This window comes from Zingiber officinale, chromosome 5B (assembly GCF_018446385.1).
Source record: "Zingiber officinale cultivar Zhangliang chromosome 5B, Zo_v1.1, whole genome shotgun sequence".
In the NCBI taxonomy this organism is placed as follows: Eukaryota; Viridiplantae; Streptophyta; class Magnoliopsida; order Zingiberales; family Zingiberaceae; genus Zingiber; species Zingiber officinale.
In genome coordinates this window covers 119,307,666-119,328,751 of record NC_055995.1, presented here as the reverse complement: position 1 = coordinate 119,328,751, position 21,086 = coordinate 119,307,666, and the positions used below count along the sequence as shown (strand labels likewise).

At 36.3% G+C, this 21,086-nt stretch overlaps 2 protein-coding genes across 4 annotated transcripts; both read right to left on the bottom strand.

Annotated features, from left to right (window-relative positions):
- Positions 1-128: 128 nt before the first annotated feature.
- On the bottom strand, positions 129-15,908 carry LOC121985586 (phosphatidate phosphatase PAH2-like). Of its 3 annotated transcripts, XM_042539139.1 has the most exons (13): positions 12,865-15,906; positions 12,442-12,518; positions 11,963-12,319; positions 11,795-11,868; positions 10,732-10,816; positions 6,398-6,484; positions 6,197-6,269; positions 4,189-4,232; positions 1,541-1,669; positions 1,350-1,448; positions 978-1,179; positions 562-701; positions 129-485 (listed from the first exon to the last, which is right to left on the bottom strand). In XM_042539139.1, the coding sequence occupies exons 1-11, from the start codon at positions 15,284-15,286 to the stop codon at positions 1,123-1,125; spliced, it is 3,504 nt and encodes a 1,167-aa protein (XP_042395073.1). In that variant the 5' UTR covers positions 15,287-15,906; the 3' UTR covers positions 129-485; positions 562-701; positions 978-1,122. The 3 variants fall into 3 exon arrangements, with proteins under 3 accessions (XP_042395073.1, XP_042395072.1, XP_042395074.1); XM_042539138.1 differs by having other exon boundaries at positions 562-1,179; XM_042539140.1 differs by lacking the exons at positions 129-485; positions 562-701; positions 978-1,179; ... (3 more) ...; positions 6,197-6,269; positions 6,398-6,484 and having other exon boundaries at positions 10,754-10,816; positions 11,795-11,871; positions 12,865-15,908.
- Positions 15,909-17,609: 1,701 nt separating this feature from the next.
- On the bottom strand, positions 17,610-19,322 carry LOC121986978 (patatin-like protein 2). Its single transcript, XM_042540898.1, has 6 exons — positions 19,173-19,322; positions 18,890-19,071; positions 18,589-18,778; positions 18,327-18,488; positions 17,933-18,235; positions 17,610-17,864 (listed from the first exon to the last, which is right to left on the bottom strand). The coding sequence occupies exons 1-6, from the start codon at positions 19,320-19,322 to the stop codon at positions 17,610-17,612; spliced, it is 1,242 nt and encodes a 413-aa protein (XP_042396832.1).
- Positions 19,323-21,086: the final 1,764 nt, after the last annotated feature.

Sequence of the window (21,086 nt, the reverse complement as noted above, 5' to 3'; positions counted from 1 at the left end):
CTATAAATAGATTGAGCAGAAAGATCTTGACTTACAGGTCGTACAGTTCATAATCCAATAAACCTTCATCCAAGCTCCTGATACAAAAAATGGCAACGATCTGCAGCAAAGAATTTATCATTGGAAACTACCTATGAATCAGAACAATGTTTTGACCATCTACATGAACATACAACACCACTTACATTCTGCTTAGAATAAGTTGAACAAAGAAAAGATCATTCCTTTTTATGGCAGTATGGTGGATTTCCCACGTAGAATAAACTTGATATATATCCATTTTCTAGTACATCAAAAATTCTACTACCTTTGTGTCACAAAGTAGCTAATGTGTACAATAAGAGTTACATTGGCCATAAACCTCATACTATATGCATATATTTGTTGTGAATCAATGATCCACGTCTCTGACTTGCTGGTGTCTACATGCAGTGCCCAACTCCAACCACTAGGTAGAATGCATTGATCAATAACCAGTAAATTGCCTGCAGAAATTCACATATTCAATAAAAAAAAATGGAGATTATATGTGTGTAAATGAGTTCCAAGGCAATGCCTTACCATAGTTGAGACATTTCAGGATTTTTGCTAGGCAGCTGATGAGTCTTGGAGTTGAACATGAAAGATGAAAAGGATAAAGATACTGTGTATGCCTAAGCCAGTGTTTGATATTTACAGAAAGGATCCCAAACTTTATTCAGCTGTCCAAGGTTCTCCATAAGTTAGCAGAAAATAAGACAATTGGGGCGCAACGAATCGAACTAAAACAGTTTATTATCACCCTCCTATATGGTACATCTTGTGTACATGTAAACCCTAGTTTACCTACCTAGATTGAACATTGTCAGTTCATACTCTATATACTTAAGGAGAAGAAAGTCAAACTCCCAAATGAGGTAAACTATCTATGCCATCCAAATAATGCATGAATTTCATTTTTCTCTATTATTTGATGTGTATAGTTGCGCTTGCACCACCTTTCCAGCTTTGTCATTCTGATCAGTCTGTAATCTTCACAGCGATAGAAATGAGAAAACGGCAGTTCCTTACTAAAACCCTTTCAATGACAGTCAGAGTTTCACGTGCCAATTTCCTTTGTGGAGTAAAAGATTGATGTCAGGATCATATATCTACTTCATGGAGAGGCAATTTCCAATAGTTCCATGAATTATAGTCCTCCTGAGGAAAAAAAAACATGTCAGAATGTAGTATAAGATATAATTAAAAAATAGTGTAATGGAAGCACCATTCTTGATGAATTGGTACTAGAACCAAATCACTCATCGATTTCACAAGTTGAAATGAGTCAGGAAGAAGTATCAGTTGTATATAATTCACAGAATTTTTACTTGTTCAAATGAGGACACTGCTGGGAAAACTCCATTTACTAGGTCATGCAGTGAAGCATATGATCTTGTATTAGCTACACGATTTACTGCAATCTGACCCTGAGAATGTAAAGATAATTCATTAAAAGAACAAAAAATCTTATCCAGGGTCAGAAAATATATACATAGATCTGTGCGTCTTAGACTTATACCTTGGGATTGATAATGAAGACCTTGCCTGGTGGAACTCCAACCTTGAGATAACTAATCTCATCGGTGTCCCTGTTTCCAAAGCCAGCATAAAATGGACTGCAATGAGGTGGGAAAAGCGACTTGATAACCTGAAATATGTCAGAGGAGGCTTTTGACATCTTTTCCAAGTATGAATATTTCAGATCAGTAACAATTGGTTAATGAACTGTCTAATTGCACAAACAAAGCACAAAGGGTAGGATGAACTAGATTGCATTTTAAGAAAGAAGTTTCTTTTTTTTTTTACTTTTTCTTTTCTTTTTTGTTGCTTTCCACAAGATTAGTAAAAGAAACATGAATGTATAGAAAAATGGTGCAATTAATTCTTCAGCTAGTCTAAGTTCTGACAAACTACTCAAATCAGGACATGAGAAATTAATAAACCAATTTAATAAAAATTTATTGAAACACTAACAAAGAAAACAACTAACACTTAAAGAAATTTATTTTTGAAGTAACACTTATGGAATTAGTATTGACGAGGTATATATTAATCAAAAATAGATTTTGCTGACTGGATCAGGCAAAGCTATCGTATCATCAATGATGCATTATTATGTTTCATATTCTTAATCTCCTAATAGTATTGCATTCAAAACTAACAACGATTTGTTTCGGTTTATAATATTTCCAATTGAAATAACTGAAGGCACACATGTTTCACTCAAGAAAAAACTAGCTACAGCAGCCAACCTAAGTTTTACTCCTTGAGATATACAAGAATGAGATAGGTTGTGTAGAGGGGAATTGCTTCAAGTATGAATTAATCAATGTATATCAGTTAATAATTCAATCTCTCTTGAATAACCAATGCACTTGCAAGTTACACAGAAAGATCATAATTTGAATAAAACTTGGTTATAGCACGTAAGTTTCACATTTTTCCTAATTGTTTTTGTTTCCTCCCTTTTCCTTTGTCCACTGCTCCAAATACTTTTTGAGATACAGTTACTTTTTCCCATAATATCTTTTTTTTTCACCTCCAAAAGATATAGATAAAAATAACCTTTGGTACCAAATACTTTTTTTTCCCTCCTTTAACTCCGCCCATGGCGACCCAGTCATGGTCAGTCCCAAGCTCAGATAAAGGAAGAGGGTTGCGTTAGGTTACCAGCCAGCATTAAACTATGACAAATGCTCAATGAATGGATCCATTAAACTATTGTGCTAATGCTAGGTTGTTCCCTGAAAAGAACACCTTGCAGAGTCGTAACGTCTCGGCAAGGACCGTTACATTTTCAAAACTCAGGTATAGTGCTAAATATGTAAGAATTCGCGTTGTAGATCTTATTGTAACGTATCAGCAAAGACTGCTACATCTCCATGAGAACTTGGGTGCAGTGTTAAATAGACAAGAGTTCTCACCATAAATGAGATAAGAACAAACATTATAGGAAAACTAATAGTTTAAGATTTAGAACATGGAACATAGGTAAAGCAATGGAGGTACTAGATATGAGGTACTAGAAGAATTAGTATGTTGTGCTTACAAGAGATTAAATTGGCAGGCGAGTTGGCAAAAATAATCGAGAACTTGGGTTTTAAGTTTGATACACAGGAAAGAGTAAAATAAGAAATGGAGTGGGTATTTTTGTAAATAGTTCGTTAAAAGATGAAGTTGTTGGAGTAGTTAGAAAGAAGGATAGAATGATAGTAGTGGCGAAAGAAGCGGTGAACGTAATTAGCGTATATACATCTCAAGTCCGATTAGATGAAGAAACTAAATCATGATTTTGGGATGACTTAGATAAGGTATTATAAAATATTCCGCCAAATGAAATGATTTTAATAGGAGACGATCTAAATGGACATGTAAGTGAAAAATGAGAAATATGAGAGGGTGCATGGGGTTATGAGTTTGGAACAAGAAATGAATAATGGAAAACTATATTGGATTTTACGATAGCATATGATATTATACTAGCTAATACGTTTTTTAAGAAAAAAGAAGAACACTTGTCACGTTCAAAAATGAGAATAATAAATCACAAATTAACTTTTAGGAAGAGGGGTAGAAAGATTTGTAATGATTCTAAAGTTATCCTTCGAGAAAGTTTAACTACCCAACATAGGTTAATAGTGTTGAATATACGCCTTAATCATAGTATCAATAAAAGAAAAATATACACGACTCCTAGAATTAAGTGGTGGAAGTTAAAGAATGGGAATCAAAACATATTTAAGAAGAAGATAGGAATACAAGCATCACTCTAATACAACATGAGATAAAATGATATCAAAGTTGAAAATAGTTGTCAATAGTGTACTCGGTGAGTCAAAGGGGCATGCACCACCAAGTGTCAGGTTCCTTCATTTTGTGACAAGACTAGGTTTCTACCTAGATGGAGAAGCCACTTCTGGATAACAATTTAATGCGTGTAATATACACATCCAAGTGGGTCAAACAAGTGAAAAGCTAGCTATACAATTCAAAATTCTGAAAGACCTACACCACTTTTGATGATCCACACATAGCATAGTACTTTCAAACACTAAAGGACTATTTTTAGGCATTCCATGTTATACAACGAAGATCAACATAAGAAAAAACTACAATTCAGTAATCAAATTTTACAGATAAAATCTAGCATAAGAGCACATGACTAACCTCAAGACATGAGATCTTGAATTCATGAGGGGCTCTTCTAATAACTGCAATCAACAAGGTTGACAATTATTACTTTTATTGATACAGTTGACAAGTTGAACTCAATTTCTCAAAAAGCAGCATAAAGACCATTTTTCTAGGGCATTAGTAGCGGCCCCATTAAGCTAACAATCTGTTTCTGATAAAGTATTGAATTAATTTTTGTCTACAGCATATTTCTGCAGATGAATCTTGACTTGTTCTACTTAAGGCATAAAGTGTTGACAATCAAAAAAGAGATATTTTATAGAAGCATATTGATCACGTGAGCTAGTGGCATAAGCTGAATGCTTAACTCTCCAAGTCATGAAATTACGGATTCTTGTAAAGTCCATTATCATGCTCGACATAAACTTTCAGATCTACAAGCAAGGCCTTCTACATTTATTAATAAACATTATTTTTTAATCAGATTGACCTATTTCTTCAAGTTACACTCGTCTTTGTTTATTATTTTATCCATTCAGACAAATAAGAAGATTCAATATCTCAAATGCAAAGACAATTTTGTCCCTATATCAGTTTTCTCTTTCTCCCCTCTTCCGTAACTGACAAATAATGTATATGAGATTTGATGGATGTTTGATACTGGTCCTATTTGGTTATTTGTCAGCCAACTGAGGACATTCATAACTGAAAGTCATACTAATGTAACATTTTTTTCCTAATTGATTCTTTATGAAGCTCAACATTAACTTATGGCAAATGCCATGTTCATGTTTCTTAAGAATATAATATATAAAAAAATACTTATTAAGATATAAATCGAGACACTCAGAGTTGTAAGAAATTAAGCCATAAAATTTTTCTATGTACAATTAAAGCTTCTACCCAAAATTGAAAACTCATTTGAATACATACGCATAAGACCAAGCATGTTTGCTTAATCTTGGCTTTCCATGGCATGTCCAATTCTACTATCTCATATATTCTCATAGTGTCGTGGTTACTGAATGATCTGAGTCATTATACTCCGATAAATGACTGACAGATCATTATGCTGATGAGCTGCCTCCAGTGACAATCTAATTCTAAAAAGGTCCTTTATGGCTTTACCCACTTCTTGCTGACATTGGCATCCTGAACTCTTGGCTAGTCCTTAAGGCAAAGATCTTTTGCTGTATTGTCATTAACTCAACTTACTAGAAAAAGAGCCGTATTTAATTACAGGTGCTATGTGACTCTGCAGCTAATAGGTTGCCATATTTCCTTGGACTGTAATTTCACCATGCCTACTTGAGAATTGCTGCTTGAGCTTTAATAATTATAATTAGTTTCTATTTGTTTTCTTCCCATGGAAGAAAGCCAGTGTGATCCACTTGGTTTGTTCAAATAGCAACATCTCGACAAATATGTGCAATGGATCAAATAATATTCTTAATTTCTGTAAGAATGTCATCAAATCCTTTAAAAGCGATTGAGAAGGGAATAATAGTATTGTTTCAAGGGTTGCTTGTCTAGGGATCTATTTTGTCCAACTCATATTCTACTAATATATAATTGATCATATTCATTTCCACTTGGGGTGAATTAGCATAACAGCCTTTATTTTGAGAAAATTTTATCTATGAAATTTTGAAGATAAACAAACAAAATATATGATTCAGTTATGTGACCATTGTTACCATTCTTGAAGGGTTTCCACAGATTCATTACATAATAAAACCCGTGAGCGTGACCACTAAATAAGTACACTAATATTTCTCCGCCAAAATGGCCATGACTGCTTATCTATAAGGATATCTGATAGAAGATTAAAAGACTAAAACTAATATGTAGTCCATATACATCTATAAATCAAGAGATACTTAATTTTTGAACTGTCCTATTTATTATCAAATTTCATTGCACTGAACAATAACTGCTCCTACAAGGGAGGAAAGGATAGATAAAAAAAAAGAAACAAGAAGATTTCTTATATCTGTCTCAATCAAAAAAAAGAAAATTATTTGAGGTCCAAGTCCAATACCTTCCCTGTAAAGTGAAGGAAAGAGGCCATCTGGAGATAGGAAAACTGGGCCATCAGGCAAAGCCTTTCCATCCTGCAAATTGAAATATAATTTTAGATTCCTGAACAGATGAGGAAGTGTTTCCTCTTGAGTCCTGCCTCATTACTTAAGCATAAGTAGTAGTTACAAACAATTAAAGCGTTAAGGATCTTGTCTATTACCTGTTTTAGATTGAAAAGAAATTGTCTTGTTAAATGAGCCTGTGAAATTGCACGGGCACTGAGAAAGAGCAATTGATATCCATTTTCCTGAAGAAAAAGAAAACTTATTCTGTTTAAAGTGCTCTGAACTAGATCATCATATTATCTTGAAATAATACAATTACCAAGAATCAAAACTAAAAAATGATATCATGTGGCTATTTAATTGCACAAAAAATTAAGATGCAGGAATTTATAAAACTCATTCCAAGCAACGCACCATCTTAAAGAAATAAATTTTGATGATACATAATCAAAATGGAAGCTTCCCAAACAGCTCAAGTGATGCAAATAAAAATTAGTCATTTTAAAAATAAATTGGATGAATAAAAGAAATGGTAGATGGACTAAATAATATATATTTTTTATTTCTATGATTGACTGCAGGTTTATTGTTTCTGCTATTAATAGTTCCAAGAAATCTAGTCTATTTTATCTATCTTATGAGCCAGGTTATTGTAAAACCCATAAAGGAGTTAAGGAGGTCAACATCTCATTATTCTAGTGTTCTATACGATCAACCAATGATACAATTTTCATTATGAGAAACCCTCCTTTCTCATGAGATCACCAACTAATGCAAACAATCTATCTCGGAGCTGGTTCCCGGCACAGACCCTGTTGGCCTGCTCGTTTAGCGTTGATCAGCGGCATACAACAGCTGCATACAACTTCTTCCGTCCACGAGGTGAGCCCAAGCATCAATTCACGCTATGGCTCCTTGCACAGGGCCACCTATGCACAAAGGATCAGCTAGAGTACGTACCATGCAAAACCTGTCCTCTATGCAAGCATGAGGATGAATCTTTAGATCACACATTCTTTCGGTGACCCATTAGCATTGCTCTTTGGGACACGGTGAAGACTTGGCTTCACCTATCGCATGAGATGAGCACCTCCAAGCGAATGCTAGAGGTCTTTCTTCGGAGATACCAAGACAATGGCCACTTGACTAGAGCTAGATACTTGGGCATGCCGTGCACGGTATTTTTGTTATGGCAAGCACGTAATCGCTGCCAATTTGAGGGAGATGTTCCTGATGCTGAGAGTGTTAGTATTAGCCCTTAGAGTCAATTATGAGATGATTGACAAGAAAACTTTTGTATCATATTTTATTAATAAAAGACAAAGTTTATGGTTATTATATTACTTCAGATCTGTGTCAGATGAATAAATATAATAATATCCAGTTTACAACATATTAATTGGTCGAATTGATAGTGAAAGACTGTAGATATATATATAGAACACTACTTTTAACTATTCCTAGTCAAATATTAATATACAAGGACAATATTAATGCGTTGAGACTAGGATGTAGGTCAATTAATGACTTAATCTCACAAGTCATAGATATAAGATATCAAGTTGACACATGGGTATATATTAGAGAATATGTATCAAATTGACCCGCCATGAAAATGTTTCATGGATCATTATATGAGTGTCATAAACATTCTCATAGCGACTATGGGTATGAATAGTCCTTGGACCTGAAGTCACTACGGTTCCCTACATAAGGAGTTGTGTACTTTGGTATCGACAAACATTACCTATAACAAGGTGGACTATAAAGTCAATCACTGGGAATGCAATAAGTTATGCGGAGGGATGTGAGTGATGTAGATGAGACCTATCCCTAAGTGATATCTGTGAGCCCCTTGATTAAGTAGGACTACTAAAATGCATGACCATGCTCAAATAAATCAATATGAGATATTGAATTCATTTGATTAAGTATGTCTACTTAGAGATTATGAAACACAAAGATTGATAAAAGGATGACACGGTTTATACCTCATGGATCAATCTAGATATCAAGGATAAAAAGACCAAGTTATACAAGATCATAGACACAAGAAGGTTAGGTCGGATCTTGACATTCTCGTCAAGATGTCACTCATTGCTTATATATCTAAAATGCTGTTTCAGAGACTAATCTATTGGGTCACACATAGAGAACATGTTGATTTAGAGATGAGTTTATTTTAGTTTGACTAAAATATGATGGACTCTAAAATTATACAGTTAAGTCTAATCCGAATTAGACTTATTGGTTAGACTCAAATGAATCTAACCATTAGATTATTTGATTGAGTCTAATCCGAATTAGACTCAACCACTAAAGAGGATTAATATCCATTAATCGAGATTAATGTGACATTAATGAAAAAGAGGCCAAAAGGCAAAAACCTTTTGTATTCATTGGATGAGTACAAAAGCTATTTTGCAATGCATTTTATGATGATTTCTAGTCTTCCTCTTCTTCTCTTGGTCGAACCATCCAAGTTGCTAGTACAGCGAAGGTGATTCTTCTTCGAAACTGAGTTCGTGTGACGAACGTGGAACGTGTTCGTGTGGATATCGAACAAGCGTGACCATCCTGATTGTGCTGAGATATGCCGAATCAAAGTTGTTGCTGGGATTGCACCGTTCACGCAACAAAGATAGTTATTCTATCAAACTTTGTATACTGTATTTGCATGGATCTTTAGAGGAATCAGTTTTTCTGCTGCGTATATTTATTGTTTTTCGCAAAAGATCCCTACAGAGAGGATATTCCGTAAGATTCAGACGCATGCCTATCACTTTGCATGCGTATAATATGTAACTTCTCATTTGATATATAAACTATTTACCTTTCTTAAAAAAAATATATATCTCGGAGCTACATCAAATACATGATCTATCCTAGTGCTCTGTCAAATGGTGTCAAAGTAGTAGAAACTCATCCCCCAGATCTATAATGTATACTTAGTTGTCAATAGGAGTGGCAATTCAGGTCAACAGGTCATGCCGTCTTAACTTACAATGTAATCAAGCTAATCTAAACATAGCCCATTTAATAAAGGAATCAAAATTTACAACCTGAATAAATGGATCATCTGAGGTGACATCCCGTGTTTGGAAAACCATGTTGGGAGGCCCAAATGTAAAATAGACAAACATACCAAGACAATGAATAAATGTTTTATCAGGTGACATGTCATATTTGAGTACTTAAAAAGGTGTTGTGCTCAAATAAGTAAAATGAATCGTGTTTAAATGGGAGAGGGTATCAAACCCATTACAACCCATTATAGCCCAGTCATGTAGATGGGTTGGGTTATCTCTTACCAGGCATTCTTGTCATCTTCCTCAAATTGTTACATGAAGGTACACCACCCCCATGCGCCCTACCCCACAACTCCACAATTTAACTTCCCTCTTTTATTTAGTTATAACAACAGGATATTGAACCTGCTAGCAAGAACAACTGAACAAGTGCCAGGAAAATAGAACCCAACCATTGTGAGGTTCAATCATGTTACAACCACTTGTGCAAAAATGGACAAATAAAGTAGCATCTCTTCTTTCTAGTGCAGTAGGAGAAATTCATTTAAAACCCTTAGATTCAATTTTGGATGGGAAAGTTTAGTTCCCCACTAATTTTAAAGGAAGCACTACAATGATAACGAATGGGGCAAGAAGAAGAATAAACATAGAAGCACCTCACATTCCCATCTGTGTTCAATAAGTATGAAGTTTTCTGACTGGAATTTGGCAGTTCATAAGCTACATAGTACGGGAAAGTCTAGGAATTTCTTAACACCAGCCCAATGATAATGAACTCCCAGGATAGGGTAACAACCCTTATTATCTTAAAGATTAAAATGACAGACAAGTCTAATGGAATGCATTATGTAATTCTTATAAGAACCCCTTAAAAAGCAAGAGAGAGAGCGAGAGAGTCTTGGTTTTATTGTTGCACACTACTCCAATAAAAATAAATTCTAAGAATCTCAGATGGTCATGTGAAAGATGACTTAGCTAACAAAAAGAGGTTTATAAGTAGTTGGGTTTGGCCCTTTCTCTTATTTAAGCGGCCCAGTGTAGGACAATTAGTATCAAAGGAGACCAATCCAAAACATGGAGAGATTTTGAAAAGGACTACTTGCGTGCCCACTATTGGGCCACACATGCTACTGAATAGTGAGGATTTTGGGTTAAAGTTGAGAGTTTGGGCCTTAACAGGATGTCAAGCCTTAAATGGGGAAGATTATACCATCCTAAAATAGTTGCACATGGTGAATTGTGGGCTAATGAACAAGCTTAACAAGTTTAAAAGACTTAGCTATAAACTTGGGCTTCAACATTTTGGGCCAGTGGTTGCGCCTGGTAAGTTAACATTCATTGTAATACACATTTCAACCATACTTTTCTAACATCAAAAGAAAATTTAACAATAAAACTAAATCTGTGGTTTCCACATGCCAAATTCCAAATGCAGTAAAAGAGGAAAAATAACGGCAAACCTTGATTGCAGAAAATAAATGAGTGACACCAGTCTGGGACCAATCTACACCCATCAAAGGCATAAACTGTCCAAGAACATCTGATCTGCGAAACAACAAAGAAAAATCATACAAAAGTTGTTGAGCTACATACCCAAGAATTTTGACTATAACATTTAGAGAGATAGAAAATAATGATTATAACATTTAAAGAATTAGAAAAATAGTGTTTAATGTTTCAACAACAATTCTGCCTTAACTAAATATGAAATATTGTGCAATTTAGAATGAACTTTGTGTGTGCTGCCATTTGTTTCAGGACTAAAGTGACAATGAAAAAGCATGAGTGCACTGCCTTTTGTCTGTGGTCATGGAGATTCTACTATCCGTTCAACTAGTTCTGGATGTGAGGCAAAATAGTCAAGGATTCTCACATAGTCTAGGATGTGATGATATATTGCAGACAGAGCCTTAGCCCATTAGGATAATGATGCACCATATAGCAGTTTATAATGTGTTATTTTTGACTGTGCCTGACCTATCAGTAAGACTGATACGTTGGATGCAATATACTTGGATTGAATTTGGTAATCATGAACGTGTTGGAGTGCACATGGACACCACTCTATCGCAAAATGGGGGAGTGCAAGAGCTCGGGTCCATTATATGGGCCTAAACACGCTAGTAACTAGATGTTTGCAATGCTTAGCACAATTGTCATGTGGCTCATAATAACCAAGTATACTTAAACTAAAATAAAACCGCATGCGTGGAAGGCATTATTCGGGGGATTATAGCACATGGAATAGAAAGTCAAAAACAAAAATAAAAAAAGCAAGTGATGCTTTATTCTAGTAATATCAGTCAAGTTAGTTAACATCAAAGAGATGGAGCCTAGAAACAAAGCAATGCCAATGAGAAAAATGCAGGCATTTAGCAGAGTTTATGTGCAAAATTTCAGCCCAAACCAGTTCCTTCTACAAGGATGGATGCTATCTTACAGCAGACATCTGAAAAACAGATTAACTGCTACAAAGGAAAACAACACAGAAGCATTTTTAGTAAGAGCTCAAATAATTATTACTTGGTAATAGTTCCGTCTACATCTGAGATAACAATCTGTGTATTCCATTTCCAAAGGTAAATCCTTGCATCAACCTACTGAATGTGAAAGAATTAAGTATCTTCTCAATGAATGAGAAGACGGACAACAAGTTGTATGCACAGCAATAAAAAACAATGATGGTAAAACCTGCTGCAGTCCAAGCATTGGAGTAGAAAAATTAAATTTAACCACATTTTTTCCTTCCTTAAGATTCAAGGAAGCGAGTTCTTCAGTCGTCGGAGTTAATGACTGAAGCTTCTTTGATCCCTTCTCTTTCGGAGCGCTACTTTCCAGAGTCATGTTTCCTGTGCTTCTGAAAGCCAGATCATCAGCCATCTCCATCTTTCCTTCAGGGGTTGATTTGGAATTGCTTATGGTCTTGGACCTATTAAAGAAAGGCCATAGGTTCCAACTGCTTCGAGATGCTGCAAGGCTTCTTGAAGTTCCATATTTTTTCACAGATTCATCCACTGGTGTCATACCAAGAGGATCAGACAATTTTCCCTGGCCAAAACAAATCATAACCAATGTAATAGGTATAGATTTATTGAATGGAAAGTATTTACTAACAACAAGCCTTTCGTTCTTCACATATGCAGGATCAAAGACACAAAATTTCACTACACCTTTTCAGCATCAGATACTTGTTGAGCTGCATGAGTTCCTGTACCTTCAAACAAGACATTCTTATGGAGTGATAACCCTACAAAAAACATGTTACGCTATCATTCAGATAATTTACCATATAACTAATCATATATTTGCTTCTAGTACTGTGCACAAATAAATATTTGAAATGATGAGATGAAATAGCATGCACTTAGATGAACAATTCTTCAAGTCAAGAAAATATGTATGTTTTAAGGTCATCTAACTCTGGTCCTTTTTTTAAGGAAAAAAGAAAACATGCTGTATCATGACAGACCTATTACACGTATTTTAAGTTTTGCAAATCAGACGTAGTTAGAATTTCAAATATAGTATAAATTTAAGATATGGATTTTGTAAAAGGAAAAAAGTATTGATAAACCAAGCAATTGACATAGCACCTTCCTGTTCCTCATTCTTTGCAGAAATAGCAGGATCAGTACCAGTTGATTTCTCTCTATTTATACATTCTCTCTGAGGCTCTGCCTTCAACTCCAAAGAACTATAATCTTCGATTATATGTGCATCCAGCTCATGCTTGACAGCCACTGAATTTGGTGACCAACTCAGTGATTGATGAACATAATATCTTTCAAGCTCTTTAATATGGCTACGAATGATGGGCAAAGATGTTGATGATAGGCTAGTTTCTCCATGACATGGATTGCAGCCTGGAATAATTATTGGACTAGAAGGAGATAGGGTGTGATATGAACTTCCACTTGGGGGCAGTTTATGTTTCTTGATCAGCAAATCTTGCTCTCCCTCACTTGATTCTCCTGTATCTGTTGGTGTGTTGGTTATAGCAACTTTCTCAATGTTTAATAGCTTGGTGCCAATTTCTTCAGTGCTAAAATTTTCACCGCCACTAAATGGAAATTGGACATCGTCCGAGCTCTTAGAATATTGAATATTGTATTGAGTTGCTTCTATAGGCATGCTGCTAGTATCCCCATCAATATTTGCCCCCTCCAGAGAAAAAGACCAAGTCATATTAACAAATGCATCAACTGTTTCCGTGTTTTGATATACATTAATTGAATTGCAGGAACTGGGATGTACAGAAACATTATGTGATTCTGCAACATCAGCAGAATCACACGTATCACTACAAATGGAATTAGAAAAAGATAGGTTTCCAGAAGCTTTTTGTTCCCTCAAATCAGTGGAACACCCAACAAAATTAAATTTCTGAACTGTTTCTTTTTCATGAAGAGGTTCAACAACAATGGCACCGTCAGGGTTACAAGGAAGAGCATGTAAAATTCGTTCAGATTTCAGAATGTGATCTGATTCAGTGTATAAGGCATTCTCATACAAAATCTCCATTGGATCATTTATGTAGGACCCATGTTGAGATTTCTCAGACACGAGAGAATTGCTGGTTTTGGAGTTGGATGCTTCCAAATTATGCTCAAGGCAAACATTTGAAACTCCTATAACTGATGATGCAGCTGATTTGGATGGTGAAGTTACAGGAGACACACTACTTACATCAGAAAGAGGTCCACTGTTGCTAGGCTCAATCCCACCAAAGAGGAGGGTCATATGCTCAGGACAATTTTCATCTGAAGTATTTAACTTAATATTTGCAGTATCTCTAGTCTCACAATAGATGAAGGAAGCATTGTTGATTTTCCTGTTTTCAAATGAAGGTATACCTGACAGCACATCCATGCCACTTCCAGGATGAGATTGAGATGTATCATCGTGAAATGAAGCTGAACCAGGATTTTTGGCGTCAGTGTCAATTGATTGCACCTCTACTACTTCTGAGATTGATTCATTCCTATGTGATGAATCTGCCACCTCCATGGTACATAATTGAACATTTTCATGAGAGACTGTTTCATCAAAGTTCTCAATCAACCTGGTTTTCATAAGGGTATGGTCTACTTCAGCTTCAGCATTACCTAAGTCACAAATTTGAACACCAATAAGGTTCTTATTCCTAAGGACAATTTCAGAGTTCTGTTCACCATAGTTTTCTTCTGTGCATGCATTTTTTATCTCCTCTTTGACACCTAGACATGACGGGTCGTCATCTTTTTTTATTTCCGAATAATATCTACTTGGCATTTGTGTCCCTAAACTATCATCCATTTTCTCACTATGAGAATTAAGATTTTCATCACAAAAATGGTCTTTTGGCAAAAGTGTAACGTGATGATCTTCATCAGCAACATAAACATTCATATCATCGTTATTGAGTATGTTTACCTGGGCGTTATTCACTTTCAGGTTATTAGATATCATACTAGTAGACCACTTCATTTCCAAGAGATCAGCTGCTATTTCAGCACGCTCCAATGAACTCACTCTCCCCATATCCCCACTCTTGTCATTCTCCTTGATTGATTTCCGCCCAAACATGAAGCCAAAAAATGTAGATTTCCTTGAACTCATCTGACTTGAAATATTAGCAATTCCATCACGTCCACCATCAACTTCAAAGCTATGAATGTTTTCATATGGTCCATTCTTTGCCATCCCTTCTATTTCATCCCCCGAAGTTGGCGGTGACGAGGCAAGTTCTGCCTCTCCAGCTTCAGCGTCCCTGAGAAAGAAGGCCTCCCCTTTGCCATCCAAGAACATAGTGAACCCAGCTTCAACATCATTGACGGATATTCTGACAACATTTTGCTTCGTCTTAAGCACACCTTGGAATTTCCCAAACCGAACGTACCACGGGGAGGACTTGAAGCTCCCATCTTCCTGCTGGACCACGATGATGTCAATCGCTCCTCCGAACGGATGAAAGGTGCCGGAGACGGTGTAAACACCCTGAGAGATGTAACTGCCGAGCTTCCCGACAGCATTCATCGTTTCCAAAGACTCCTTCTTTGGCGCTAATGAAAGATTTGGCCTACCGCCGAGACTTGAAGAGACGTCAAGAAACAAACCCTCAAAATCCGGAATATCAGACCTTCAATTAATCTCGACCGCTTGGGAATCTCAAGTATTGCCGGAACTCGAGGATACGTACCGGGAACCGAGACGGAAGCGAGACGAAAGGACTAATAATGGAGAAACTCCACAAGATCGCAGGAAAAATTCGATCTTTATAAAAGTCTAATACAGGGGGAAAAAAACTTTTCAAAGAAGGAGAAGGAGAGATACAATTACAGGATCCAAATGCCCCAACTGCGACGCCGTCAATAATGGCGCAAGATTGAGGTCGTCAACGAGCAAAGGAATCGAAGCATATTCCAATCAAGGTCTCGATGGAATAAATGCGACCACACCGAAAAAGGGTAGAAAAATTCCATTCAATCAAAACTATCTCAAATTTACCATGCTACCGTCCAATTCCGAGGTCGAAAAGGGCACGCGGATCGATCTCAGCTGTTAGTCTTGGATTGAACGCGAATAGGAGAAAAGAAGGGATGAGAAATTTCATCAAAAGGAAGGAGCAGCACATCATCAGGTGGCGGGTGGAAGACGTCCGTCCGTGGGATTTATTCTAATTTATTTTGCTCGAATCGACCACATCCCTCGCGAAGTTCATCATTCGTTCGGATCCATCCGGTTAGAAATTAATTATTGTTCCTAATTACCAATCAAACAGAGGCAAAATATTACCTCATAATTTAATCTAATTTTTTGGGGGAATTCCTCTACGTTTCAATTTTTTTTATTTATTTCGAAATTGAGTTATTACTTATTTAGATTTAATATTTTTAAATATTTTTTTAAAAAAAAATCAAATCGAAGTTGCACCGACTCATCGAGTTATGCACCAAGTGACATTGTGCCATAAACCGGGTCCGAGTTTGTAACAGTCCGAAAACCGCGGTTTGAGGGGCCTGGCAAAACAAACCAACGGTCATCGCTTCCTCTTCTTATCTATCCAATGGCCCATATCAAGTGTCGCTCCTAAGCCGCTTCCGTATTTCAACCCTAAACCCTTCTCTGCCTTCCTTCGCAGCTCCTTCTCCTTCTCCTTCTCCTTCCACAGAGATGCAACTCACCGACGGAGTAGATGAGTAGATCCTCGGCATGGTTGCCGTAAGTGTTTACATCGATGAAAAGCCATATGAAGAGTCTTGCAGTTCAAAGCATAGTATCGAAATCTGAAACCAGCACACTATTGTTTTCTAACTCGAACTTGAATTTTCTCGATCAGTGTTTCACTGATGTAGAATAGAACAGTAATAGAGGCAGGAAGAGTGGGAGAAGTGTAAAGTAGGAGAGAGCCAGAGAGCTAAGAGTGAATCTAATTCTTAGATAGTAATTCCTCTTGTCCAAGTAGGAGATGCAAGTTGATAGCTAGATTTCTTTCCTCTGTATTCTGTTACCTGATTCACGAAAATTTCCTCCATCATGTAAAAGCGATTCTTCATGAAAAATCATGCCTTTGGCTAAAAATATATATAAATTGAATTTTTAGCCGCAAAAAATATGTCAACTTTATGCGATGAACAAGATTTCTGCAAGAAGATTGCCTGCAAATGTCAGTTAAATTTTTCTTCAAAATCTCAACTTTTGATGATTTTTAGCAACTTCTCTAAATGTCAGTTAAATCGATTTTGATTTCAGTTCGGAAGCTGACAAGTTTATTCAGCATCTATCGACAAACTGTGCGTTCTTGTCCTTTTAGTACTGCGCTTCCTTTTAGACTTGAAACTTGAAAACGGTTTTCTATCCGCCCTTTATCTTTCTTTTCCTCTGATTCAGATTCTCTCAAAAGAGTTACCAGTGTTCTTTGGCATTTTGTTTCTAAATAATGATGGGGAATAAAAATGAAACAAAAGTCAAAAAAGAAGATAAACTCAGCATAAAGTTTTTTTTTTTTTTGCATAATGCTATAATAGCATGCATCCGAAGAAATACATCTTCTCCCTAATATTTCCCTTCGTGATTGAGGAACGAAGTCCTTATCCAAAATAAGCTGTGGGAACTTTACATTTAAGTTCTGTGTCGTATCTTTGAACCAATGGAAGAGAGCCACATAGGCAGAGGATATATTAAACATGCTTGAACAATGAAGCAATGGACACTACATTTTTTTTTTTTCACAACCTACATGTTGTTGTTGATGGAAAAGATTGTACATGAGAAGGGAAAAAAAATCACCGATGAATTGATGCACCGATGGACAGAATTCATTCTGATGATGCTTGATGATCAATATTGAAGCAAACAACTACCATGCAGACGAAGCTAAATATTCATGCCTTCCCTTCCTCTCAAGTGACAACTTCTTGGCAAAGTTAACAAGCTGTTCCCTGTTCGACATTGTTGCTCCCTCTCCATCCACCACCGGCTCCGATTGCCCAGTCTCCAAGTTCACCCTCGACACCGGCTTCTCCAGCAGATTCTCCCCAATCCGAACTAAATTGTTCAAGTTCTCCTTCGTCGAATTATCCACCGAAGCCTCAACGCCAGTCAAAGTATCGGCCTGCCATTCAATCTCTTTAGTTAAAATCGATCGACTTGGCGCAACTTTACAGAGAATCAGTCGATTACCTGTATGCGAAGGTAGTGGCCCTCACTTTCCAGTGCCTGGAAAACGACTGAAGCATGGATATCCACCATGCCCGAGCTCGCCTGCGTGAAAATGTCGAGGAGGGGCGTCTTCCCTCTGTTGTACAACCACCCAAGCAATCCCCATCGAGCGCTCTCTTGGGCACTATACCTCTCCTCCTGCTTAGCTTCTCCAGTCCCGATCGAGATCACCAGAAAATGACTGTAGTCCACCGGTTTATACGACTCGAAATCCTTGTTCGATTTCAGAATTTGCTTCGTCACTTGGTTCATCGCGACTAAAGTCTATTCACGATTAACAACCATATCGACATATGAGAATTTGATAATAAGTTAATGGGTAGATTATTTAGATGTGTGTGCGTGGATTACATACGGGGTTATTTGCCGCTACGCCGCCGTCGATGAGGTTGAAGCTCCTCGTGTTGCCTTGATCGTCCCGGATCTCAAAGCAATGGCCTGGGAGGTATGTGGGGGCGGCGGAGGTGCTGATGCAGATGTCCGATAAACGAGCATTCTTCAGAGGAATATCCTGTGTCTGCGGAAGAAGTAGGCACGATCATCACCTATATCTATCAATTCTTTTGGAGAAAACAAAAAAAAAATATTAAGATGATCGATCTATCATCCATCTCAACCTCAAAAGTTGAGAAGAAAACGGGCTGCAGAAGTTTGATGTCAAAGGTAGGGATGACAACGTTGGTCAATGTTTGACTTAATTTTTTGTCGCCTAAGAGTTCTTGAATCTTGGAGCGAAGAAACTTGCCGTCGTATCTTGGTCCAGTTAACGCATCCAGCAGGTTTAATGCTGGATTGAGGCATCCGGCCCTAAAATAGAAAGAGAAACTCATGGATTAATTTTGATTCCTGTAATTATTATCGTTTAATTTGTGTATTTTTGTGATTCATGTCATAGCTACTAATTAAATTTATTGTAACCTGTGCTGTGGAAAAATCTTGTCACAGTTTTGCAAGTAGAAGTCAACGATATCCTTAGCGGAAAAGAGTGGCTTGTTGTTCTCGTCGGGAGTTGCGAGCATGGTGGCGATGAGCCCGCCGGTGCTCGTGCCGGAGATCACGTCGAAATAGTCGGCTATTCTCGCTTCTCCTCCATCCAGCTCCTGCAACACCAAGAATCAACTTCGACCTCTCAGAATGCATGAAATAATTCAGCAAGGAAAAAGAGCTGCAAGCATATATATATTCTCGATCGAATTCACACTTGAAGTTGCTTTTCAAGAAACTCGATGATCTTCGCGGGGATGAGGCCACGAACCCCGCCGCCGTCGATGCAGAGAATGGTGATCCTCTTCCCACAACACGGTGGAGGGTTATTTGAGGTAGAGGCGTCTGCAGTCGAATTGCTTGTCATGGTACAAATTTAGTGACGCTGGGCAGAACCAATTGAGTAACAGGCTAGAAAGGAACCAAAACAACGTTTGTTAATAATAGAGATGAATCATAGTGCAATTAAATATATAAACTCTATAGCCTAACACTAAAAAGGAAAGAAATACTATTGACTTTAATTCCTAAAGTACTCCTACCATAAAAGGAAATTTCCTAATCGAAAGTAACAAAGGATTGATATAGATAAACTTTAATCCATAAATATTAAAAATATTATAATTATCTTAAATACTATAAAAAAAAATAAAAATTACTAAAAAAATTCATAAGCTCTAAAAATGGCCTAAACGGTGGCTCCAAGTAAAAAACCTGATTCCAAGTAAAAAAATATCACCTTTTAAAATTCGGAATTGGGGAGATTGAGGAGATAATTAACTGGTGATGGTTTGGTTGCCTGTGTGAAGGAAGATATACAAAGAGAATTATGAGATTTTTTTTTAAAAAAAAAATAAAAATACCGTTGCAATATGAAATGAAAAATTATTGTTTCTGTAACCGTTCTCCTGCTTGAATTGGAATATATTAATCCAACGGCCTTAAAAGTCTTTTCCTCCATAAGGCCGTTGTTTGCTTTGATCCATTAAGTATTTGTGTCGGATTCGACAGAATTTAATTCATCGAGAAATAATTTAATTATTCACTTAAGTGATGCGTTAGATAAACAGCAGGTGCGGAACGTGTGGAGATATGGATCTACCTTTCCAACTTTGCCGGACGACTTAGAACATCCACACCGATTTCTCTATCCAAAATACATAATTTAGGGTAAAAAAATTACTTTATTAAATTTGGATATCCACTTTTTAAAACATCATATATCAGCTTCCATATTTCTTCTCTCTCCTTTATAATGTTTAGGGAATGGAATTCATTCCCTAAATTTAGAAAAGTACTATTCATAAATGCATAATTTAAGGAATGTATAGGATAGCTGATGTAAAGATTTTTTAGTTATCCTATCCAAAATTTAAGGTAAAATTTTTAAATAGGGTATCTGATATAAAAGGTTAAATCAATCAACTATTTTTTTTTTAAAAAAAAATCAGGTTTATTTTAAAATACTGAGGGGGAAAAAATACCATACCCTAAACCCTAAAATTTCTATCAACTTTATTTTAAAACAGTGAGGTCGAAAAGTACCATACCGTTGAATTTTGCACTTCTTTAGTCATATTCTTTATCAAGTTTTAAAATTCTCATAGACACTAAAAGCCGATCCTTTAATTCCCCTCCATTAATTGCTAATTATCCATCGGGATGTCTATATTTGGTAATGTATCAAAATAAAATGATGATGATAAAGTTCATTAAAGAAGATGATGGTTTGGTTTTAAGAGACGAGGATAACTCTCGAGGATTCAAATTTTATACTGGATCTTATAACTTTTATAAGATTTCTAAGTATGGGATAGGATAGATTAAAATAAATAGAGATAGCACGTGACTGAAATATAAAATTATCATGATTATAATTATAAATTTATTTTATTTTGATCAGATGAACGATAAAGTTACTTTTTTTTCTTGATCTATAATATGTATGTAGATGTAGATGTAGATTTAGATTTTATACATTACCATAAAATTAAATTATTATTTACTTAATGATTTGTTTAATAAGTATTTTGATCAACATCCAATTTTTCACTAGGGATGACAATGAAACAGGACGAAAATAGATTTGTCATCCCCATTCTCATCCTCGAATTCCATTCCAACCTCCATC

What these genes read in the sequence shown, in the direction of transcription:
- LOC121985586 (XM_042539138.1), bottom strand. Translation starts at nt 15,286, where the DNA reads ATGAATGCTGTCGGGAAGCTCGGCAGTTACATCTCTCAGGGTGTTTAC. An exon ending in GTAGACGGAACTATTACCAA is followed by an intron (nt 10,817 to 11,794) that starts GTAATAATTATT and finishes GTTGTTTCGCAG; the next exon opens with ATCAGATGTTCTTGGACAGT. An exon ending in ATTTATTTTCTGCAATCAAG is followed by an intron (nt 6,485 to 10,731) that starts GTTTGCCGTTAT and finishes CTTTTTCTTCAG; the next exon opens with GAAAATGGATATCAATTGCT.
- LOC121986978 (XM_042540898.1), bottom strand. Translation starts at nt 19,322, where the DNA reads ATGACAAGCAATTCGACTGCAGACGCCTCTACCTCAAATAACCCTCCA. An exon ending in TTCTTGAAAAGCAACTTCAA is followed by an intron (nt 19,072 to 19,172) that starts GTGTGAATTCGA and finishes TTGGTGTTGCAG; the next exon opens with GAGCTGGATGGAGGAGAAGC. An exon ending in TTTTCTTCTCAACTTTTGAG is followed by an intron (nt 18,489 to 18,588) that starts GTTGAGATGGAT and finishes CTTCTTCCGCAG; the next exon opens with ACACAGGATATTCCTCTGAA.